This window comes from Gouania willdenowi, chromosome 8 (assembly GCF_900634775.1).
Source record: "Gouania willdenowi chromosome 8, fGouWil2.1, whole genome shotgun sequence".
Taxonomy (NCBI): Eukaryota; Metazoa; Chordata; class Actinopteri; order Blenniiformes; family Gobiesocidae; genus Gouania; species Gouania willdenowi.
In genome coordinates this window covers 27,080,548-27,102,008 of record NC_041051.1, presented here as the reverse complement: position 1 = coordinate 27,102,008, position 21,461 = coordinate 27,080,548, and the positions used below count along the sequence as shown (strand labels likewise).

At 36.7% G+C, this 21,461-nt stretch overlaps 1 protein-coding gene across 4 annotated transcripts in view; it reads right to left on the bottom strand.

The window, feature by feature from the left end:
- The window catches only part of LOC114468457 (myosin-10), an 86,047-nt gene that overhangs the window by 57,564 nt on the left and 7,022 nt on the right, over positions 1-21,461 (bottom strand). For all 4 annotated transcript variants that reach the window (XM_028455372.1, XM_028455369.1, XM_028455371.1 and 1 more), the window contains exon 3: positions 13,344-13,500. In XM_028455372.1, coding sequence (XP_028311173.1) covers positions 13,344-13,500 — 157 coding nt within the window. The remainder of the gene's footprint in view (positions 1-13,343; positions 13,501-21,461) is intronic.

Below are 21,461 nucleotides of genomic sequence, written 5' to 3'. Positions count from 1 at the left end.
GCAGGGGTGGACTGGCCATCTGGCATACCAGGCCTCTTCCCGGTGGGCCTTCAACCCAAAGTGGGCTGGTCCAGGCCGCTACTTTTTTTTTTTTTGACAAGCGAGTGGAGGCAGACATGGTCCAAAAGTAGAAAAAAAAAAAAAAAAAAAAACAGTGAAAAGTGACTAAAATGGGCAACAATCAGTCAAGAGTGGCCAAAAAAATGGGCAAATAAAGAAGAACCAGGTGGTATGTAATTACAATGGGTAGTTTAAATGGGCAAAATGTGGCAAACAATAATGGACAAAGGCAAATTTGTGGAACAAAAAGAGGCAAAATGTAAGAAAAAAAAGGAAACAAGTGGTATTTATTGGGCAAAAGGTTGCTTATTTGGATAAAAAGTGGCCAAAAAAATTAATAAAGAAAGGACAAAAATGGGATAAAAATGTCAAAAATATATTTGCAAAAATTGACAAAAAATAGGGGGAAAAGGGATATTTATTGGCAAAAGGAAACTAAAGTCTGAAAAAAGTGTCCAGACTTTTTGAAAAGGGGCAAAAATGGGACAAAGGAAGTTGCAAAATAGCCAAAAGAAATAGGTAAAAATGGGTTAAAAAGTTTCCCCCTTTTAAGGTTTTCTGGGGGAACAATAATTAAAATAAAGACATAAAGAGCCACATGTTGAGCATCACTGACGTAATAACGGGTTCAGCATGGTGTCGCTGATAATGTAGTGGACTGGTCTGGACAGAAAATGCCAGGGATAAATTTTGGTCCCAGTCCACCCCTGCATTATGGATGAACAAAGTTATTTATGAAATGAAAAAGATGAAACATTTAGCTTTATGTTTTATACAAATTCTTATGTAGTGGAGCAGCAAACGTGTTTGAAACATTCCAGGGGAACAGATGTAATAAGCAGCTTGTGGTTAATGAAGAATTAAACTATCTGCCCCCCCCCCCCAGTAAGGTTATAGATGTTGGTGAGCGGGCAATGACAACATGGGTCAGGTAACCTTATCCACGCTGCTGAGGCCTCTGGCATCAACGCTATGTGTCACTCATGACAGCACCATCCAAGAACGTGGAAATACAAGATAGTGACTCCATTAAATCATGTCATCACAACCGCTATCTGTTGTGTCTCCTAAATGCTCTCATCTCCCGTTCAGGACAGGTTGTCATCAGGTGATGAGTTGTAAATAAGCCAGGAGCAGCACCTAAAGTCAAGCTTACTCCAATCCTGGCTTCACTCGTTACTCATACTTCTAACACTGACATTAGCAGCGTTGCCAAATCCTCTGCGTGTAACGTCGCCAGTGTAGATTATCCAGGAAGTTGCTAGAATTCACTAGATATCGCTGTGTGTCTTTAAAGTGTGAGTTCTTGGTTATGGATAAGCAGGCAGAGCTGTTCAAAGCCAAAGATACACAAATTTGTTAATGGCTAGTTAAGATGGACAGAAGAAAAAATTGCTAGATTTTAAGAAAAAAGTAGTTAGTGGGGTCTGAAAAGTTGGTAAATATAGCGACAAAAAAGGCAACTTAGCAACAGCAAACATTAGTCAGGCACATGGAACAAGTGTCAACATCTTTTTTTTTACTTTTGCATTACAGACGGTACGAAGCCCCTAAAGTGACTGCGATTTAATTATTATTATTATTTTTCAATTAAATAAGTTTTACGTTCTCACGTAAAACTGCTAAATGTGCAAGTAAGCAGTTTGTTCAAGTGCTTAAAGACGAACTAACCCCCAAAACAAAAACAAGTTTTTAAATTTGGCATATTTAGTTGTAAAATGTCAGAGTGACTGCCCTCTATGGGTTGAAATCTGGCTACTACAATAGATTTGTGCTAGATTTTTCTTTGGAGATTTTATACTACAGACTGGGCGTGTCTTAACTGCTCCAGGAGCCCCGCCCCTAATCAAGGCATTTTTTGAATTTCCCTCCGAGTGGCAGGTCAGGGGAAAACAGGGGTTTAGTTACTCTTTAAAGAGTATGTTAACGTAAGTGATGCACCAAAAGGTTTTATTCTAATAATTTAGCAACTGGTTTTTCTCCTTTCTCTTCTTTGTTGTAATCTAAAAACCAGGTTATTATTTGTTAGGTTATTAAAACACTGTGTTGGTACGAGAACAAAAGGGAAAGGCATAATTTCGAACTCGAATTGAAAATTCTTTCGATTTATTTTCATGTTGAATTAATTTTTATTTTAACAAATTTAGTTAAAAATGATTTCAACACTCACACTAATTTAAGTCGATCTAATCTATTTTTGATTTTGTCAAACTACAACCTACACGTTTTTAAAACTTAATCTCAGATTTTCTGTATATAAGACGATAGATAGATATGTCGTGGAGTCAGTACAGAAGAGGACTTCATATCATATCAACCTAATTGTCATATTGCATTACAACTACAAGTACATTAAATCAGGGTAAATCAGCTAGGTTAAAGCATATGAAATATATATACAGATAATAAAGTGCACTGATGATGCTTTGGGGGACTTTGGAAAACACTTCCACATACGGTATACATCCTCTCTAGTGCTTTATGCTCCAGCAAGTGGCCTCATTTCCCAGAGTAGCTCTGTGTAGCTACAGCTACCTCCCTGCCTGCACCCACACATGCAGCACCCTGGTCCCAGCCCCCTTTAAACCGCACAAAGCCTCCATTGTGAGTCACAATGCTTTGGCTGCCCCCTCTGACTCTATTTCCTCCATAAACTATGTCCCTTCTCCTTTATTTTGCTCTAATTCCTTGTTCTTCTGTTGTTTCATTCTTTCCTGAACAATAAATCTGAATTCTTATAACTCTGCTATATCAGTTTTATCTGAACTCTACCGCTCTGCCCTCAGCAAACCTTTCCGTGATGTCCCGTCTTAAAAATAAAGCCTTTTGCATTGATTCTTTTAGCCTCCTAGTCTCCTGCAGCTTAGTCCTTCATTCTCTACCTCCATGTTCAAAGATATTTTCCATTTCTCTCGTGTTACCTCATACATTCCCTCATGGGCCCAAGGACCAATGTTCCATATCAAGGAGTAGCCACAATTCATGGCGATAACCAGAAACTGGACAGAACGCACAAAATTCGCAATTGTACGGTAGTGTCACAGCTGAGAATGTGGTTTTAAAAAGTAAAGTATGTCAAATTTCCAATGTGAAATATTCAGAAAGTGATGTAGCGTTTCAGTGACTGTAGGCCTACATCACTTATATCAACACAAGCTAAGAAGGCAAATACAGTATATTTTTCTTGCGTAGTATTTAAATGGGTACTCAAGATATATGCTGTTACTTCTACATTTATGAATTGAACCAAAAAAATAAACATCAGTCACCATTCCAAGATAAAACATTGGAATGTTGCCTGCCAACAAGCATCAACACTTCTGCCTGAACTATAGACAACAAAGTATTTCCAGATTTAAAAAAAAAAAAAAAAAAAACCCAAAATGGCAGAAAACACTAAGCTTTGGAAATTTTAACTTGGAAACAAATAATATTTCAATAAAACCTTTTCACACTCTCGGAAATCTCGCTCTCGTTCAGTTCTCGTGCGTGACTTCAGTGGTCGAGAGATTAACTCGCCTTGGCTGACAACGAGTCTGGCAGAAATTTACATAATTTTTCCCGTTACAGTGTTGATTCCTTGAAATATTGTCTGAGACAACGTAGTATCTAAGGTAGAAATGCAGAGTTAGCTGCGAAAGCTAATGCTACACACAAGCTGGAAATTCTGGTTTTTCCTGACTTTTTAAACAGTGACCATCATGTGTTAGTGAATGGTGGAATGTCGTAAATGTACCTTTTCAAAGCGAGAACTCATGCTGTGCTTTTCGCACATGAACATCCCGCTTGTCCCATCAATAATAATGATACATTTTATTTATTAGTGCTTTTCAAAAACTCAGACATTTTACAGTTGTTAAAACAACTACACAAGTCAAAAAAAGAAACTAACAATAATAAAGGTCAATACAGAAAAAAAAAAACACATAATCACAAGTTAAAAGCTTGGGAAAAGGAGTAGGAAACAGAGGAGGTCTAATCTGTCACTTTGATACTGCTTCTCTCATCGGTTTTACAAAAGCGCTCGGATATGTGCATCATTCCCGGGTAGAGTTCGAATCCCGCCCCCTGTACACTGTGGTAGTCTGTGTTTTTGTCCACCAGTGATAACCTGTGTGGAAGCGAGAGGACTGCCTTGCTTCTATGCTACTGCTGAGCTGCTTTTGTTTTTAAAAGTGCCCGGATCGGCCGAAAGTTGCTTCAGCGGAAATCCCTGGTCCCTCCTTGAGTCCGAATATGTGTAATATTAATATTATAAACACTATCAAAACATTAAAGATCTCTAGAATAAAATTACAAACGCTGTTAGATTGGAAATATCAACAGAGTGAACGAGCTTGTTTACGTTTATATCCCCCCCCCCCAGGTCGCATATGCGCAGTTCCAGAGTGTGAAAAGACATATTTAACATTTCTGACTCATTGGTTATTCCTTTGAATAAATAACCCAAAAATCAACATTTGAATTTTGCCATCAGAGATAATTTTGTGATTGACAAGCCTTTGCTGAAGAATAAATAAAGGAAAATCCATTTTCATATTTGTTTAGCCACTGCTGAACATGTTTTGTCTACAGTACAATCTGGATAGATCAAATATTCCAACAGCACCAGGACTTTGTGAATCCACTCTGTCGTCTGATTGGGATGTAAATGTCTGTTTAGGGGAAAATGCAAAAAGATTGTCCGTCAAGAAACTAAAAGTAGTTCACGGGGACATAGTCGCGATGTTTAAAGCAAAAAAAGTCCATTTAGCGTAACACGGACCCTTTAGGATACCTATCTGGTTATGGTTCTTCTCACAGCTGGCAAGAAGGCAGACTGGTTTGCTTTAGACCCATCCAGACATAAACAATGGTTAGATATAGTGCAGGAAATATGTGTGTTAGAAAAAAAGGACTGAAAAAGGAGGATTTTAATAGAAAATGTAATAAATTAATTATATTTACAAAGACACCAGCATTTAAACTGGAATAATGTCAACTTGTAACCTGTAAACCCTGGTGTACATTAAAATCTGATGCCATGTTTGTTGTTCTATGTTCGTGTGTATATGTGGAAAATATAATAAAAATCTAAAATGGGGAGAAAAAAAAGATTTTACTGTTCAGTAAAGGGTTTAAAACGGGAGCAGACAAGCTGCTCTACTCAGGGTGAGATAACAGCAGGATATCTGGAACAGTTGCCAGTGTTTTTGGGACATGGAACACAATCAGAAAAGCCCCTCCCAGCAGCCAGACTGTTGGAGTCTTTCACTAAGTGACACCTCTGTTCTAAAGCCCCTAGGGACAGTTATTTTGGTGGCGGTGTACGCAGACACACACAGATAGGTATCCATGGTGACACGTCATTGTTCAGTGTAGGGAAAGGGCGGCTCGGACAACTATGACAACCGAGCGATGACTCAGCATGAAGAATTTAGCAAAGCGTGAAGAGCAGGGACAACGATGATCACGTTTTACCGTCTGTCCTCGTGTGAGGTGGCAAATGGCAAAAGTTTAAAGAGGAAGTTATCTATTAAAAGCTTTTAAACTGTGAGTACAAACCTATAAGTCCTCCTTGAGGTAGGAGTGTCTTCTCACAGTTGTCACGACTATTTGATAACTGTTAATGCAACATCACTGATGTTAGGAAAGATGTGACTATTCTTTGGCTGATATTAAAGGAGACATATCATGGTTTTAAATCCTTTCTTTTTACATATAAATCATACAGTTGTGGTCTATATAAAGTGGAGCTGCAATGCTTGGGTCTGAATTCCTCATTATTATAGCTCCACCCCTTTTCTACCCCTTTTCTGATGTGTTTCTGAGAGCAACTCGTTTTGGTGCGGTCTCTTTAAATGCAAATGAGCTAACGCTAGCGCCAAGCTAACGTCACGAAATGCATTTTAATACAGTCTTTTCAAAGACAAAAACGGCAAAATGAAATGACTAATGAAAACTTTAGACTTAAATTAAATCACGTAGGCCATATCATCAAGGATCTAAAACGAGCACACAGCGCTAACATATGAAGACGGTGCAACTGCTAATGCTAACAAAACAATGACAGGGACGTCTTATCATCACACTTTTTAGCGTTATTTACAGCTTACCGAAGTGCTCTGTTCGTCGTCTCCAAAGATAGAAGGAATTGAACCCTCAATCAGACAAAGTCTTTCGGCAAATCCTTCTTTATACTGGTGGAGGTTGCTGAAGCGGTCATCCTTGAAGTGCTTCTCTCACACAAAAATGACCTTACCCACAGATGTGGGTACATTTACATGAAAAATAAAACTCAACCAGGCACTTTTAAAAGGTTCTGATGCTGGGAGACGGTGTAATGAAGCGTGTGGGTTACTACATCCAACAACCCCACATTTTGACTTGTCCTCTCGTAACTTCGGCATCCTTGAGCTTGGACTACAAAATAAAAGCGAGAAATAAAAATGGCGGATTGCTCGAAGTGTTGGACCTGGAGTCGATGTCCTAATTTGGCAGTTCTGCTGCAAATGCTGTGATGTAATAGTTCAAAAAACATAATAGAGAATAGAAAAATCGAAACAGATTGAAACCTGAAGAGACTAATTAGATTTTTTCTGTACTTCTAAACACACTAAATATACAACAAAATGCATTTAAGGGCTAAAAAAGTGGATTTAGCATGATATGTCCCCTTTAATATCAGATATCGAATGAGTATTGAATCTAAAATCTCTGATATAATGTACATTTTGATTATTTTTCAGGTTCTTATAATTTATTATTGATTTATTCTATTCAATTGTAGAATATTCTTCTGTTAAAATTGATGTAACCTATTGATTAATAATAAATGAGTCAGTTTTTCTCAAACCTACTGTTGCTGACTAATGTTCTCTGAGTAAAATCACTTGATCAAACCTTTTCCAACATTCCAAATTACAAAGCACATAATAAAAATGTGTATGATCTGAGCTGCTTTCTTACCAGATCAATATCGGCCAATATACAAGGCTGCAATATCGATATAGAATCAGAAGTGAAAAGGTTGTATAGGGTAGGGCTGGGCGATATGGACCAAAACTCATATCTTGATATTTTTTTCCCAAAATACCCATATACAATATACATCTCCATAATTTTAAATCAAATTAGGTCGAACCAGAAATATATTTCTGATGAAAATGCCACACAGGCACGTTTATCAACAACATGTGAAACTTTTGAGGGTTTCTCCCCAGAAAGGGACAGCACGTGTGAGTGAGTTCTTTACTGTGGCTTATTTAGGGGAAGGTCAGCAACTCAATTTTGATACAAAATGAGATATATATATATATAGTTGATATTGTAATCACCAAAATAGAAAACTCGATATATCTTGAATCTCGATATATTACCCAGACCTACAGTAGTATAGGGACACCCCTACTTTTATCTAGTTGCCTTTAGATTATGATCCTTATATCTTTAAGAGTATGTGTTCTCTACAGGCCGAGGAGACCTGACCTTAATTTCCGGTTGCAGAAGGAAGGTCACCCAGTAAAAACTCTATCTAAGCCTATGGAGCTGAATAGATACTTTGTCTTTAGGTGCTTACCCAGTGATGCAGTGTTATAGAAAACTAGTTGTTCAGTTGGATGAACAGCACCTGGGACATTATGCTCCAAAGGGATGTAGGTTTTCTCCCAACACTCTAGTTTCCTATAGCAATGGTTCTCAAATTGCTTTAGTCCAAGTACCCTCATTCTCTTACTTATGAATAGAAGTACCTGACTAAAACATTTTGCTCAGAATACAATAAAAACAACAACAAATATAGGGCATAATGAAAGAATGAATGAGTTTACACACATTCTAAAGAATCTAACTTTGTAATAAAATTTTAAAAAAAGTGGAATGAAACAGTATTTAGTGCTTCCTGAAAGATGTATTTCGAAAGTTTTTATCATTTCCAGTCATTTGTGGAACCAAGACTGACTCTTGTATTTTCAGTTTATGTTCTAATCAAGATCATTTTCATTATGATCATCATTTTTAACCGAGCCTTCGCCATTGCTGCCCCGACCCTCTGGAACTTAGTCCCATCGCTCATTAGAAATTCTGACTCACTACCAAATTTCAAATCATTACTAAAAACCCACCTGTTCAAACTGGATCCTCTATATATCCCACTTTTTTTAATGCTTTATTCCCCATGTAAAGCATCTTTGAGTGTCAAAAAAAGCGCTATAAAAATTTTATGTATAATTATTATTATTATAAAAATATACATTTTAAAATCCTCATATTTTTATTTCTTAAATGTCCACTCTTTCATGTTCCCCCCTGTAGTGACATCTTGTACCCCCATTTAAGAAACACTGTCCTATAGTACAGTCTATACATTGACCCTTACTGTCACAATGTATTTTTCTAAGATTTTTTAGTTTTTTATCTGCAGAAGTACTGGCAACTTTTTAAGTTTCAGCGGCTTTTGAGAATTTTTGGAACAGTGTTCATGTTTTTTGTAAACCAATACTCAAAATATTTAGAATGAAAATATCCAAATTATATCCAATCACAAACATCTCTAAGTTCCACTCGTGAAACGCGACACTACACTACTCAATGACTAGAAGCTGTCAAGGGAGAAAATACAATCTCCAAAATATACAAATGCCTGGTGAATGAATGTGCATTCAGTGAGGCCGGAGGCATGGAGGGAGACATTTAGAGGAAGACATCTCCACAGAAGAGTGGGAAAAGGCACGGGACAGAGTAAAATCAAAAACCACTAACTGTTTTTTGAAAATACTGAAATATAACCAGAGAAACTCCAAACATACAATAGAGTCATAGCAGAGGTCTGTGCAAAATGTCAGAAAGAAAATGCAAAATATACCAAAAGTTATCAAAAATTTTGATCTGGTATTAATCCTGATTATAGGAAGATAAATAATAATAAAATAATAATTGTAAATTTTGTTATATTGTTGGTAAAAAAGAGTAACAGTAAGATTATAGACAACAAGGACCAGATATAGGATAATGGTTACATCTTCATCTATACATTTGCACTAGGGATGTCCAGAAGCGTAGACGGCGGGGGGAAATCGCCTACTACTCTCTTTCTGGTCACCTTCGAGTCTTAAACATGTTCAGAAATGATTTCTTACCCTTTTAGCACCAAAGAAATATATGTAATATTACGTGAATATCTATAAAAGTCAAGTTTTTCTATTAGCTCTGTCTGCTAGCGCATAGCATGTCTTCTTCACTGCGCAGAATAGCTGCATCCCAACCGAACACTGGTTTACCACCGCCCTCTGCTGGTCGAAACTAATATCTGGCGGCTGCAAATGAAGGAAAACAATCATTCTCTCTAATATGATAAATCTTAACATTCACAACATTACTGAATTCAACTAAATTAAATAAACATTATTTTTAAAAAAAGATTCAACAAAGAAAAGAGTCGCTGGAAAGACTAATTCACAGACCAAGTTTGAAAAATTTAAGAGGTTTTTAATTCTTCTCTATGAATTTGAATATGTTTGTTTTTAAACATTCATGATCAATATCATCATGAATCATAAATTAAAAGTCCTGCGTAAATCACAAATTTAAGGGTATATGTAAGATATATTATGAATATTAATGTGCATTGATACAACTAAATATGTTACCAAAACCAACTAAAAGGCAAACTACACAAAAATGATGTTTATCATGCAGATATGTTACAGTGTATTCTATAGAGAACTACTAAGAGACCAAGCACCCATACTACTGGTATACTATAAGTTGGTACATTTTCAACTGGAAAGAGGTAAAGTGATAATGATGCTCAATTCTTTGTTATCATTATCATGGATACCAGATTTCAACTTGACAAAATACATCATGCTAAGAAAAGTGCTACAAAATAGACAGAAGAAAAGCCACAATTACACTAATATAAATAATAAAAGCCACCATATAGCATCATTTTTGCAAAATTTTCCAGGAGGGGCATGCCCCCCCGACACCTATAGCGCGCAGTGGTGCGCAGTGGCGGCAACTCGCCGTGAGTTTTAGCTTTCAATTTTTTTTGTTTCTTTTTTTCTGGACATCTCTGCATGTGTATATAGAGACGTGTGTATGTACTGTATACATTAGGTTTCGCTGGTTTAAATCCACTGTGAGCCATTACTGTGGAATCTTGAGCAAGACCTTTTCTCTTGAAAAAGAGATTCTTAATCTCAATGAGATTCTCTTAAACAAGTTTAAAAAAAAAAAAAAAAAAGAAAAGCTACATCTCTACAAATGTCTTTGTAATAAAAAAATAAGACATAGATGGAGGAAAAAAAAAAAAAAAACTAGATCTAAATGGGATTTTTTCCCCCTCTGTGACACAACAGTCCTAAGATTAAGGTCCAAGTAATGTAAAAAGCCCTGCAGAAAGAGGAAAAATACCACTAATAAAAGCTGGAAAGCCCTCAGCTTTGTAGAAGGTTGTGCAGCAAACAAAGATCTGCCACGTACTCCATATGTGATACTGTTCCATAAAAGCTGCAGAACAAATTAAAGCAAGGCTGACTTTTCTGGTTATTTTAAGAATCAAAGTAAAGGCAGAAAGTGATGCTTGTTGTTCCACAGTGTGACAGTGACGTACCTCAGAAGACACGCTAAAGCTGTCTAAACACTGATAAACTTCTCCTTATCAAAGCCATTCTTCTACATCAGTGTTTCTCAAATGGGGGTATGTGTACCCCTTAAGGGTATGCAATGACACTGCAGGGGGTACTTGAGAGAGAGAGAGAGAGAGAGTGGAAAATTAACAAATAAAGTGTCAGTCTTGGTCCCACCCCAGGCGTGAGATGACTGGAAATTATAAAAACTATAGAAATAAATCTATTCAGGAGCCACTAAATCAGTTTTTTTCAACCTTAGGGTCGGGACCCCATGTTGGGCCGCCTGGAGTTTAAATGGGGTCTCCTGAAATTTCTGTAAATTGAAATCGATTATTTTTTTAAACTAAAACAACACAATCTTAAACAACTGTGAATCTAGTTAAACTAAAATGCAGTAAAAATAAATAAATAAATATCTGAGCTTAAAAATTAAAAAAAATGGGGTAGCAGGAAATTCTTGATATCAAAATGGGGTCACGATCCAAAAAAGGTTGGGAACCACTGCACTAAACACTGTTTGTTTCCATTTATTTACAAAATGAGATTCTTTAAAATGTGCGTTATCACTAGTTCAAAATGTTGTAGTGGGACAAAGGGGGTGTTTGGGCCAAGAACCACTGTTCGACATCATAGAATCATCAGGAATTATTTAGTTACAGCTTTGCATCATTTTAGGTCATCATTTAGTTCATCATTGAACTGAATGTTATACTTGGATACTTGGCCTGCATCAGGCTGGATTAATCGTGTCGGACTAAAATGAAAAATTAAAGCCATATTTCATGGCCTGAGCCAACTATGCAGTGAATGTTGAGGATGAAAACAAAGATCTACAAGATCACCAGAGCAGATCCAGTAAATTACATCGCGAAGACTGATGAGGGATGCACGTGGCAGGACCACTTTCTTCTTTCTTTCTTTTCTTTCTTTCCCCCCACATCCAAAGCAACAGCTCCATCAGGCCAACCTCTCACCACCCACACTAATAGGATCCGAGTGTTCTCATCCTCTCCACTCGCAGCATAATACACTTATCTGAAATGCAGAAAGAGCCTGTTGTTTCTGTGCTGGTACAATGTACTGATAACCAGCATGAGAGCAAAGATATAGCTGCTGATGACACAAAATTAGGAGGAGAAAAGAAGGAAGGAGAAACGATGATGGAGAGAAAGAAGAGAAGACATCCCACCACCTGAATCCGTATACTGTTCATTCGTTGGTTATTCTGTTTTAAAACCAAAAATAAAATGACAAAAAATCTGTGTGGTTATTTTGTTTTACTCATTTAAAATTAAAACAGAAAAACAGAAAAAAATGTTGTTCTGTTTGTGTGATATTTGGATATTTACGGGGAAATTATGGACAAGAGCTTCATGTTTTGAGCTCACCACACAGAGTGGACCCACAAAAGGGGGCGGAATTTACCTCTGCTGCGTTTGATAAAAATGATCCTGTAGTATGTTGTCCACCTCACACCGATGGCAAAGAGGTGTAATTTGTGTGTCGATGACGTTTTGTAAACGATTTATTGATGGTGGAAGTCCAAATCTGTGAATATCTGACAACTTTACCGAACAGTGAATTGAACAGTTGGTTGTCATTATAACTCACAACCTTTTTCTAAATGTCCTAAATCTAAGAACTCAGATGTAAACATAAGAAAATATTATCACATTGGAATATAAAATACTATCTTAAAAGATTTCTAAGAAAAACTGTCCCCTTTGAAGATACCTTGAAAAAAAACGGCACAAGGGCAATAACTCCGAAAAAATTAACTGCGCACTTCTCATTTTCGAACTCCATCAAGGTATTGATACCCCGAAGCCACACACCTAATTTGGTTATTCTGTCTTAAACAGTTTCTAAGAAAAGCTGTCCCATTTGAAGATACCTCAAAAAGAGTAAAGAAGACAGAACAAGGGCAATAACTCGGGAAAAAATAATTGCGCACTTCTCATTTTCAAACTCCATCAAGGTATTGAAGCCACACACCAAATTTGGTTATCCTATCTTAAACAGTTTCTAAGAAAACTTGTCCCCTTTAACTCGGACGGAAGGAGTCAAACCTATATCCCCCTTCCACACTTTGTGGCAGGGGATAGTAACCAAAGAACGAACAGAACAGATTAAATCATTTATTTAGATAGTTTAAAAGTTTCACTGCCACCAGTGAATCTTTCTTACTTACAACAGTTTTGGCTTTTTGTATGAACTGAAAACGAGTCTTTAAACCCAAAATATTTCAGCGGTTTGGAGAAAACATTAACATACGGAGCCACAGAGTTACACAAGCAAGAATACGGGCCAATAATAAGTGCAAGCTTGAGTTCAGACCAAATAACTCAACACTTGAAATCCTCAACGCTTTGCTTCATGTTTACAGATTTTAGGATTGTGCCTGATACACAAAGAACTACACAACACAGGAGGAAAGACCAGGTGGTTGTTGATCTGCGGATAAACACATTCATGGCTTCTCAGACGTAATCACCAATGCCACATCCTGTCTGACCTCAGGACCTTTCAAACACTTTGAAAAATGCCTTTAAGTGAGCTAAACTGGGAGCTCAAACAGGAGAAGTTTCAAAGGCAAACCTGAAGCTGCCTTGAATAACAACAATGTTCATTTAAAATACATGATCAGTTGGACTTTTCTGTTCTTCCTACCTTGAAGCATGCAGCGGTACGCTGACTCAGAGATGGCGTAGATGTGCGGAGGCATCTCGTGCCTCTTCTTCCCTCTGTACATCTCAATAATGTTCTCCGAGTAGATAGGCAAGTTCTTGTAGGGGTTGATGACCACGCAGAAAAGACCTGAATAAGTCTGTGAAAACAGAAGAAGAAAAAAAGACTTGATTCAGAATCAGAATCAACTTCATTGTCCCCGAAAGGAAATGTATCTACCACGATAGAGGTGATCAAAAAAATAATTGCATTTGAACACTTTTTTTCTTTAATTGAAATTTTTTTTTTTATTACATTTTTTTCTTTGATTGAAATGTTTTATTTTTTGATTGAATAATAAAGACACAAAGGTCCTACCTATAATTTGGCCCAAATACAAAAGAGATGACTTCAATAAAAAAAAATTCATTAAAAAAAAAAAAAAAAAAAACTTTACTTCAATCAAAAATAAATATTTTCAGTTGAAGAAAAAAATAAAACGTTTCAATCAAAAAAAAAAAATCACGAAAAATATTTTCAAATAAAGAATAAGTGCTCACATGCAAAAAAAATATTTCAGACACAAATAATTGCATTTTAACACTTTTTTCTTTATTTGAAAATATTTTGTGTTTTTTTTTTTTCTTTTTCCTTCATTGAAATGTTTTATTTTTGATTAAATAATAAAAACACAAACACCACCAATAATATGGCCCATATACAAAAAAGATGACTTCAATTTAAAAAAAAAATAAAAAAATAAAAGTATTTAAATTTAATTATTTGAGTCTCAAATTTTTATTTTTTTTTTCATTTTAAAACTTTTTTCTTTGATTGAAAATATTTATTTTTGATTTAAGTAATTTTTTTTATTGAAAAGGTTTTTTTTTTTGATGAAATAATAAAGACACAAATCTACCTCTATATCCCTCAACACACAAACACACACAAATGAAAGTGCATTGATATATATTATAACACCAATAATCCTCTCTCTATATATAACAGAAAATCATTGATGAGTTACAAAGATGCAAGGTTATGTATTATTACATGCATAAAATGTAATATTAAATCTCAAACGCAAAAACTCAATTAAAAAAAGGACATTATAAAGAGGATAAAATTGTGCTTTTATTTTGTTTAAAGAAAGTGATTATAGACTTAAATTACAGTCAAATAAATGCAGAAAATCTTTCAGTTATATAAAAAGACACATGGCTTGTGAAGCATAAACTAAATTAAGAAAGTTCAAGCATTTCTGGCACTCCATTCTCCTGTTGTTACACTAGCGCACTATTTAAATCCCATCGATCTGAAATTTCCATCTTACTTTTGATAGAATTCTAGTAATGATTTGGTCCGGGCCAATTTGGATCAAACTGGTTCGTCTGTCAAAACTTTACTAAAATATTTAAGTGCGACATGAATACCGTACGGGGTCACAGAGCGACCAACAGCGTCTGAGGTTACAGAAACACATTTTTGCTTGTCTGACTAAGAAGAGGAAGAAAGAAAGAAAGAAAGAAAGAAAGTCCATTTCCAGCTTCTTAACTCATCTGGCCTGCATTTTATCAGCAGCAAGACTGGTCATTATCCAGTTTTTAGGAGCTTATGTCATCACGGTGGTTACGTACAGTGATAGACACAGGGCGGATTCTAAGAGAAACAGATTAGAGGGAAGGAAAGAAGCGTCTATATGTCAAACACTAAAGAAACCCCCTTCATTACTAAAGTAGGGCTTCCACATCTACACCAAGCAGCAAAAATGAAGTGTATATGAATACTTCTGCATTATTATGGTGGAGCCAGAGATGAGTGAGAGCCACGAGATAAACAGTGTGACCTTCACCATTGGCATGTTAGAAGCTTTACCCCTCTATACCTCTGTGGCATACTTCACATGCTTATAAAAAAACCCACCTAAACCCTGCTGACAGTCACGTCTTAGTGCATGTGTCAAACTCAAAGTCTGCACACTACCTTAGGGACCATTGTAGCATCCACTGTAGCTAGCAGCAAGATTTAGCATTATTACCACAAGGAAAACATTCATTTTCATCAGTTCCAGATGTTTGGGAGTGACTAAATGCTGTAAAAGGACTTGATGTTTTCTTAGGTCAAACAGATGCTCTAAACCAGGGGTGTCAAACTCATTTTACTCCTAGTAGGCTAGAGCAGAAGAAGAATTTTTATTTATTTTTTGTGGATAAAAGTGAAATTTCAACATTTTTGAACTAAAATTTGTCATTTGAAATGTCTAAAATTGTCTTATAAAGCAGTTAGTTAAAACATGAAGTCAAAGATATTAGGGACTCCAGGAGTCATACTTCAGAAGTTCTTGAATTTTTTCAAAATTTTTTATGTAGTATCAGTGATATATTTGGGAGAAATAGTAGGGTTTTTATCTGGTAAACAATTTGCAATTATAAATTGCAGATTTTTTCTAACGACTCCATATATATTGGGGAGTGTCATTAACTGTTTGAATCTGGAGGGACTGAGATATCTTGTATTAAACTGCTTTACCTAACCAGTTTAGTACACATTAAAAACATGTACTTTTATAAATGTTTTATAACTAATACATTTTTCTTTTTTTTTAAAAAAAACTGAAATACTTTACCTAATGATTTTCGTCGTAAATATTTTTATTTCGGTTTTTAAATATAATTTACAAAAATATGCACAAAATCCTGCCGTGGGCCGAAGTGGAGGCTCTGCAGGCCTGATTTGGCCTGAGGCCCTTGAGTTGGACACCACTGCTCTATACGGTTGTTTACATGTTGAAATGTGAAAACTAGGGCATAAAAACTTTAAAAAAATAAAAATTGTTTAACTAATAAAATGATTTTGTCCACTGGTAATTAACCATGGGCTGTATGTTGACCCTGACACCCAAGCCTTCACAGCTAAAAGCCAAGTAATTAAACTATAATGTATTTGTGAAGCATCGAGGAGAGCAAATTAAAAACACTTTAAATGACAGCTTTAATTACAAAAGTCTGTGTTCCAGGCGACTTTATACGTGAGGGTATTTGTTCTTGTGCTGGAACAAGGTCACATTAGCTACTGGTGTGTTTGCTTAGTGTGTCACCTGACACAACCTTAACATAGAAATACAAATAAATTATTTAAAAATCATACAATATTATTTCCAGATTTTTATATTTTTTATTCCGTCTCTCACGATGTAAATTTCAGACCCCTCCCCCCTTCAGACACTTATGTTCCTCACTGTATGTGTAAAACAGAGAACAAGTTTTGCTTTAAATCATAAATGACAATTTTGATATTATTTGCATGCCAATTACAATTGCAAAGTCAATTACAATTATGCTATAATTGTAATTAATGATCAATTACGTGATGACAATTATAATTGACCCCAACCCTGAATCAGAGTATTAAAGGATGGGTGAAATACAAGGACTGGAGTGACTCAGCAAACAGGCGTTGACAAAGGGGCCCAAACTGGAGCTGGCAGCGTTCTCACTCAGGCCGTTATGTACAGTATGTAGCAGCTCGGTTTGGGTCCTCGGTCAGCACTGATGCTGTTCTGCTGACACAGACAAAAGGTGTGAATAAAGAAAGGAGAAATGAAGAGGAAAGCAATGCTCAAGCTGACGAAGCTCCCCATGGCCCAATCGGACGGAGACGCTGCGGTGAAACAAACACTCAATTACCTCCTCCCAGAGGAGAGGAGAGGAGAGGAGGGCTCAGCCTGCTGAAACTCTAACTCTACACTCTCCATTTCTATCTAATGAAAAATTCACTATTGTCTATATGGACAACAGGAGCTGCTATAAACACCCAGGTCTAAACAATAATAGAGAAACAAATGACTTGGTGTGAACATGTTGGAATTAATTACCAACTACTATATATGTCTCAGCCCCTACAAACATGTTATTAAAGCTAGGGTAGGTAATTTACTCCAGATACACTTTTTAAGTTTTTGGTTGAAATTATCTTTATGTCCTGACAGAAATTAAGATCTTATGTGCTCTGAAAAAGGAATGAAGAAAATCCATCATCTGTAGCAGCTGTAAACCTGTAATAACTTCGACCAATAGAAAAAAAACTAACCTTTTTTTTTTTAACCAATCACGTCTCCCTGCTCGTTCTCGACCCCTCGCATGCACGAGCTCACGCTGAAAGCGCGTCACAACAGACAGAGTTAAAACAGAGTTTTTGGTTATGTTTTTTTAACATATATAAGGATAAAGTTTATTGTTTACTTACTGCAGAATGAAACATGAGACGACAGAGTTTCTATACAATACAAGTGATGAGCTGAGCTCCTCTCCTGCAGCAGCTGTGTGCATGCATGTGAGTGAGACAGACCACAGAGGGGAGTCGGGAGGGGGTAAAGGCGGAGCCGTCGGGGAGGCTACATTCAAAAATCATGCTAGCTTTTGAAAATCACCTACCCTACCTTTAAAATCCACAATATATGCAGAGCTCAGTTTTCTAGCTGTTATATCACATGACGGCAGTCATTCTTTAATCTCAAATTGTTGAAAGACCTCAATTTTTTCAAAATCTGGCAAATTTTCCTCAAATTATTTCTCCAAATTTTCCCAAATCTGGGAAATTTAAGTGACAGATATACTCACATAATTTACCATTTATATATGATTTATACGTGGAAATTCAAACCAGGGCACATTCGTGTTGCATTTGTTCTTTTTCCCTCACAAAATCTGTGGCCCACTTAAAGCTGATATCCGGAGTTTCTGAGAAACGTCTCAATGTCCCGCCCCTAACAGCTTCACTTCCTCCCACTGCCTCTCCCAATCTACCAAAAGCCACGCCTCCACTTTTATGCACGCGCATCACAGCACATGACAAAGTCGGGTCACATTGATATATGTCTATGGGTCGGGTTAGAGCCAAAATCATATTTACCCGTTTGCTGTTGTCACGCGGCCTTGTTTCCGTGCACAGTTCTGCATTCACTTTGATTGACAGTCTCAAAAACAGAAAGTCAAAGCCTATTGGCTGGGTGCACTCGGCAATCGTTTCTATTTGTATAGGGGTCTATAGGATGAAGGAGGGACTTATGTACATTAACGTATATAAATGACCACCGGCAGTAGACCATAGTAAAAAATTGTTTCGTATTTGGCCCCTGAACTAAAATGATTTTGACACCCCTGTCTTAAAGCATTAAAAAACACATATGTACAGTATATATATCTGTTTCCAGATGTATATGTACATTTGTATTTATTATTTTGTAACAATATGGAAATAGAAACACCGCCTCACAGTTTCAGTCACTGATGCATGATGGGAGTTTAGACACTTGGTGCTCTCCGGTGCTGATATACTGTAGCTGAGAGGGCCTTACGTGCGTCACACACAGAACATCAAATGTATTACTGCAGAGACTTTATAGGTTATTACCTCCAACAATGGGGCAATATTTTTACCAGCGTTTATTACTTTTGAAAACGGTTTTCTGAAGTATATCGGTCAGTTTGTTACTTTTGAAAACGAAAACGGTTTGTGTGGACGATAGTGTCCTCAATTTTTGACAAATCCATTTAAATTTTTCTCTGTGATTTGGTTTTTTGGCACAAATGAGACCATTCAATTTTGGTGAAGGTAGGTTCAAAAATATCAAAAATCGCAAAATTCCCTATTCTTTAGCATGGGACAAAATTTCTAAAAATCAGATCTCCGTCAGATCTTCATCGTTCAAGATTTTTGCAGGATGATGTAAGGCTATGACATGCAACATCTGACAAGACAGGATCTTGATCTGATCCTGATTGCTGACTCTGCAATTTTTTGAAATTATTTAATTGTTTGTTAGCAGAATTACTGTACGTCAAAAGTACTTAACAACTGTCACCCAAAGATAGACCTTACGCCATGGAAAATTACATTACATTTTGGGACCAATAAACTGATTCTGGATCTCTAATCATTGGTGAAATTTCACAAATGTGAATCTCGGTTTGTAGTTGACTGATCTTTTTGAAACTTGACTCAGTTACGTTGGATTTGTTCCTCATTTAACCCACTGAGTTTCATCTGGATCGATCTGGATTAAAAAAAAACAAAAGAATTGCATTGAATTGCTGTTAAAAACTACAGTCTGTACTTTGCAAAATGTTTTAACTGTGCATTCAAATTATAGTTGAATTCCTTCTTCCAACATATCACATTTTCTGTGTCCCTCCTTAGAGACATTCTGCAGTAACGGTGCAGCCTGAAGAACATTTACATTTACAACCTCTGCTGCAAAGCAAACACAACACGCAGCACTGAGGGCCAAAGAGCTGAGCCGTGCACGGCCCCGTCCAGGAAAGAGAAGGTGATATTTCCACTGTGAAATCAGATCCAGGGAAGAAGAGGCCGTGGCTTGGTAACAGCTGAGCAACACACATGCAACAGGCAACAGCCGAGCCCATCTGCCTCCACTGATCAAGCAGGCGGCGTGCCTGCAATGACACAGGCAGGGGACGGCATGCTGGGTAGTGGTGGTGGTGGTGACTCAGGGGCCATCGATCCATGTGGAGTGAAGGAGACTTTGACCACTTCACTGATTTAACAACAACACCAACAACACCAACGTTTTAAATGACTCTACAAACTGACCAACGTCACATTCCATTTTTACTGCAGAAACGATACCAACCATGACTGGACAGTCTGATCCCAACCAAACACACTATAGCAGTGGTCCGCAAACTTTTTTGCCTCAAGAACCCTTTTTTTCCAACAACAACATTTTGTTCAGAATTCTGTAAATAAAAACAATTAGAGCAATAGAGCAATGACACACAATTTAAAGAACCTAATTTTGTAAATAAGTGATAAGTTCTCCTGAATGGATTTATTTCTATACTTTTTATCATTATATGGTCATTTCCCTCCTGATGTGGGAACAAGACTGACATTTGTATATTTTCAGTTCATGTTCATGTGTTTTCTGTGTCATTTTGTGTATTTTGTTGGTTTTTTTTTTTTGTTATTCAGTATATTCTTCTCTTTTGTGTGTTTTTGTGTCCTCTGTGTTTTTTTTAATTATTCTCTCTCAGTGTGTGCGTGTTGTGTTGTTGTTTCTTATGTCGTTTTGTATGTTTGTCTGTTATTTTTGTGTATTTTGTAGTGATCTTTGCTCATTTAGTGTTTCGTTGTTGTCATTTTTAACTGAACATAATCTTTTTAAAACCTCATATTTGTAATGTTTTCATTCGTTATTTTCTACACTCTCTCTGTCTTAAGTACCAACTGTCACGTACCCCCATTTGAGAACCACTGCACTGTATAGGACACTCAAATAAAATCCCACCTCTCATCCCAAACATTCCATTTGTGAGCTCTCCAAACAGCGTTTTTACAAAAGAAGTACTACCAGTTCAGAAAAGACACGTTCACAGTCATCGGTTTACTTCAAGCAGACGTAGGCAACTAGCGGCCCGGGGGCCACATGTGGCCCTTGCTCTAATTTTCAGCTGCCCCTGAAGTAAATGCACAAAATGAGTTAAAAACACACACAAAGTTACAGAAATACGCAATAGACTACATAAATACACAAAACTGTCTCCTGTGTCAGAATGAAAACGCTATGTTTGTGTGAAAATAATCAATCGATGACCAAATCATAATGGAATCACAGTCTTATAATCTTATTTGAATGGTGACGAGGTTCCTACAGATTCCCACCACTAATATTTATTGTTTTTATTTGTTTCACTAATAGAGGTTTTACCTTTTTACTCATTTTACATGTTGTTTATCTGTTTTTTAGAGATTATATGAGCTTTTTTTAATCTTCAAGCGTTGAACACAAGCATGTGCTGCATGTGTGTGTGTGTGTGTGTGCGTGTGTGTAGAGGAAAGGGATGACTCACTATACAGCACATCACGCCTTCCTACGAATTGAATAACCTTACATTGACCTTGAATGTGATTACTCGTGTATCACACTGATGACAGAAGGTTAAAACAACAGAAAACAGGTGACTATAGCAACAACAAAAAAAGGTTTAATGTGAGAGTGTGGGAAGTGGAGAGAGCAGAGGAAGAGTGGAAATGGGAACCGGGGGGACAGACGTGCTAACAGACAGAAGGACAGACGTCACGGACAGACAGATGGACAGA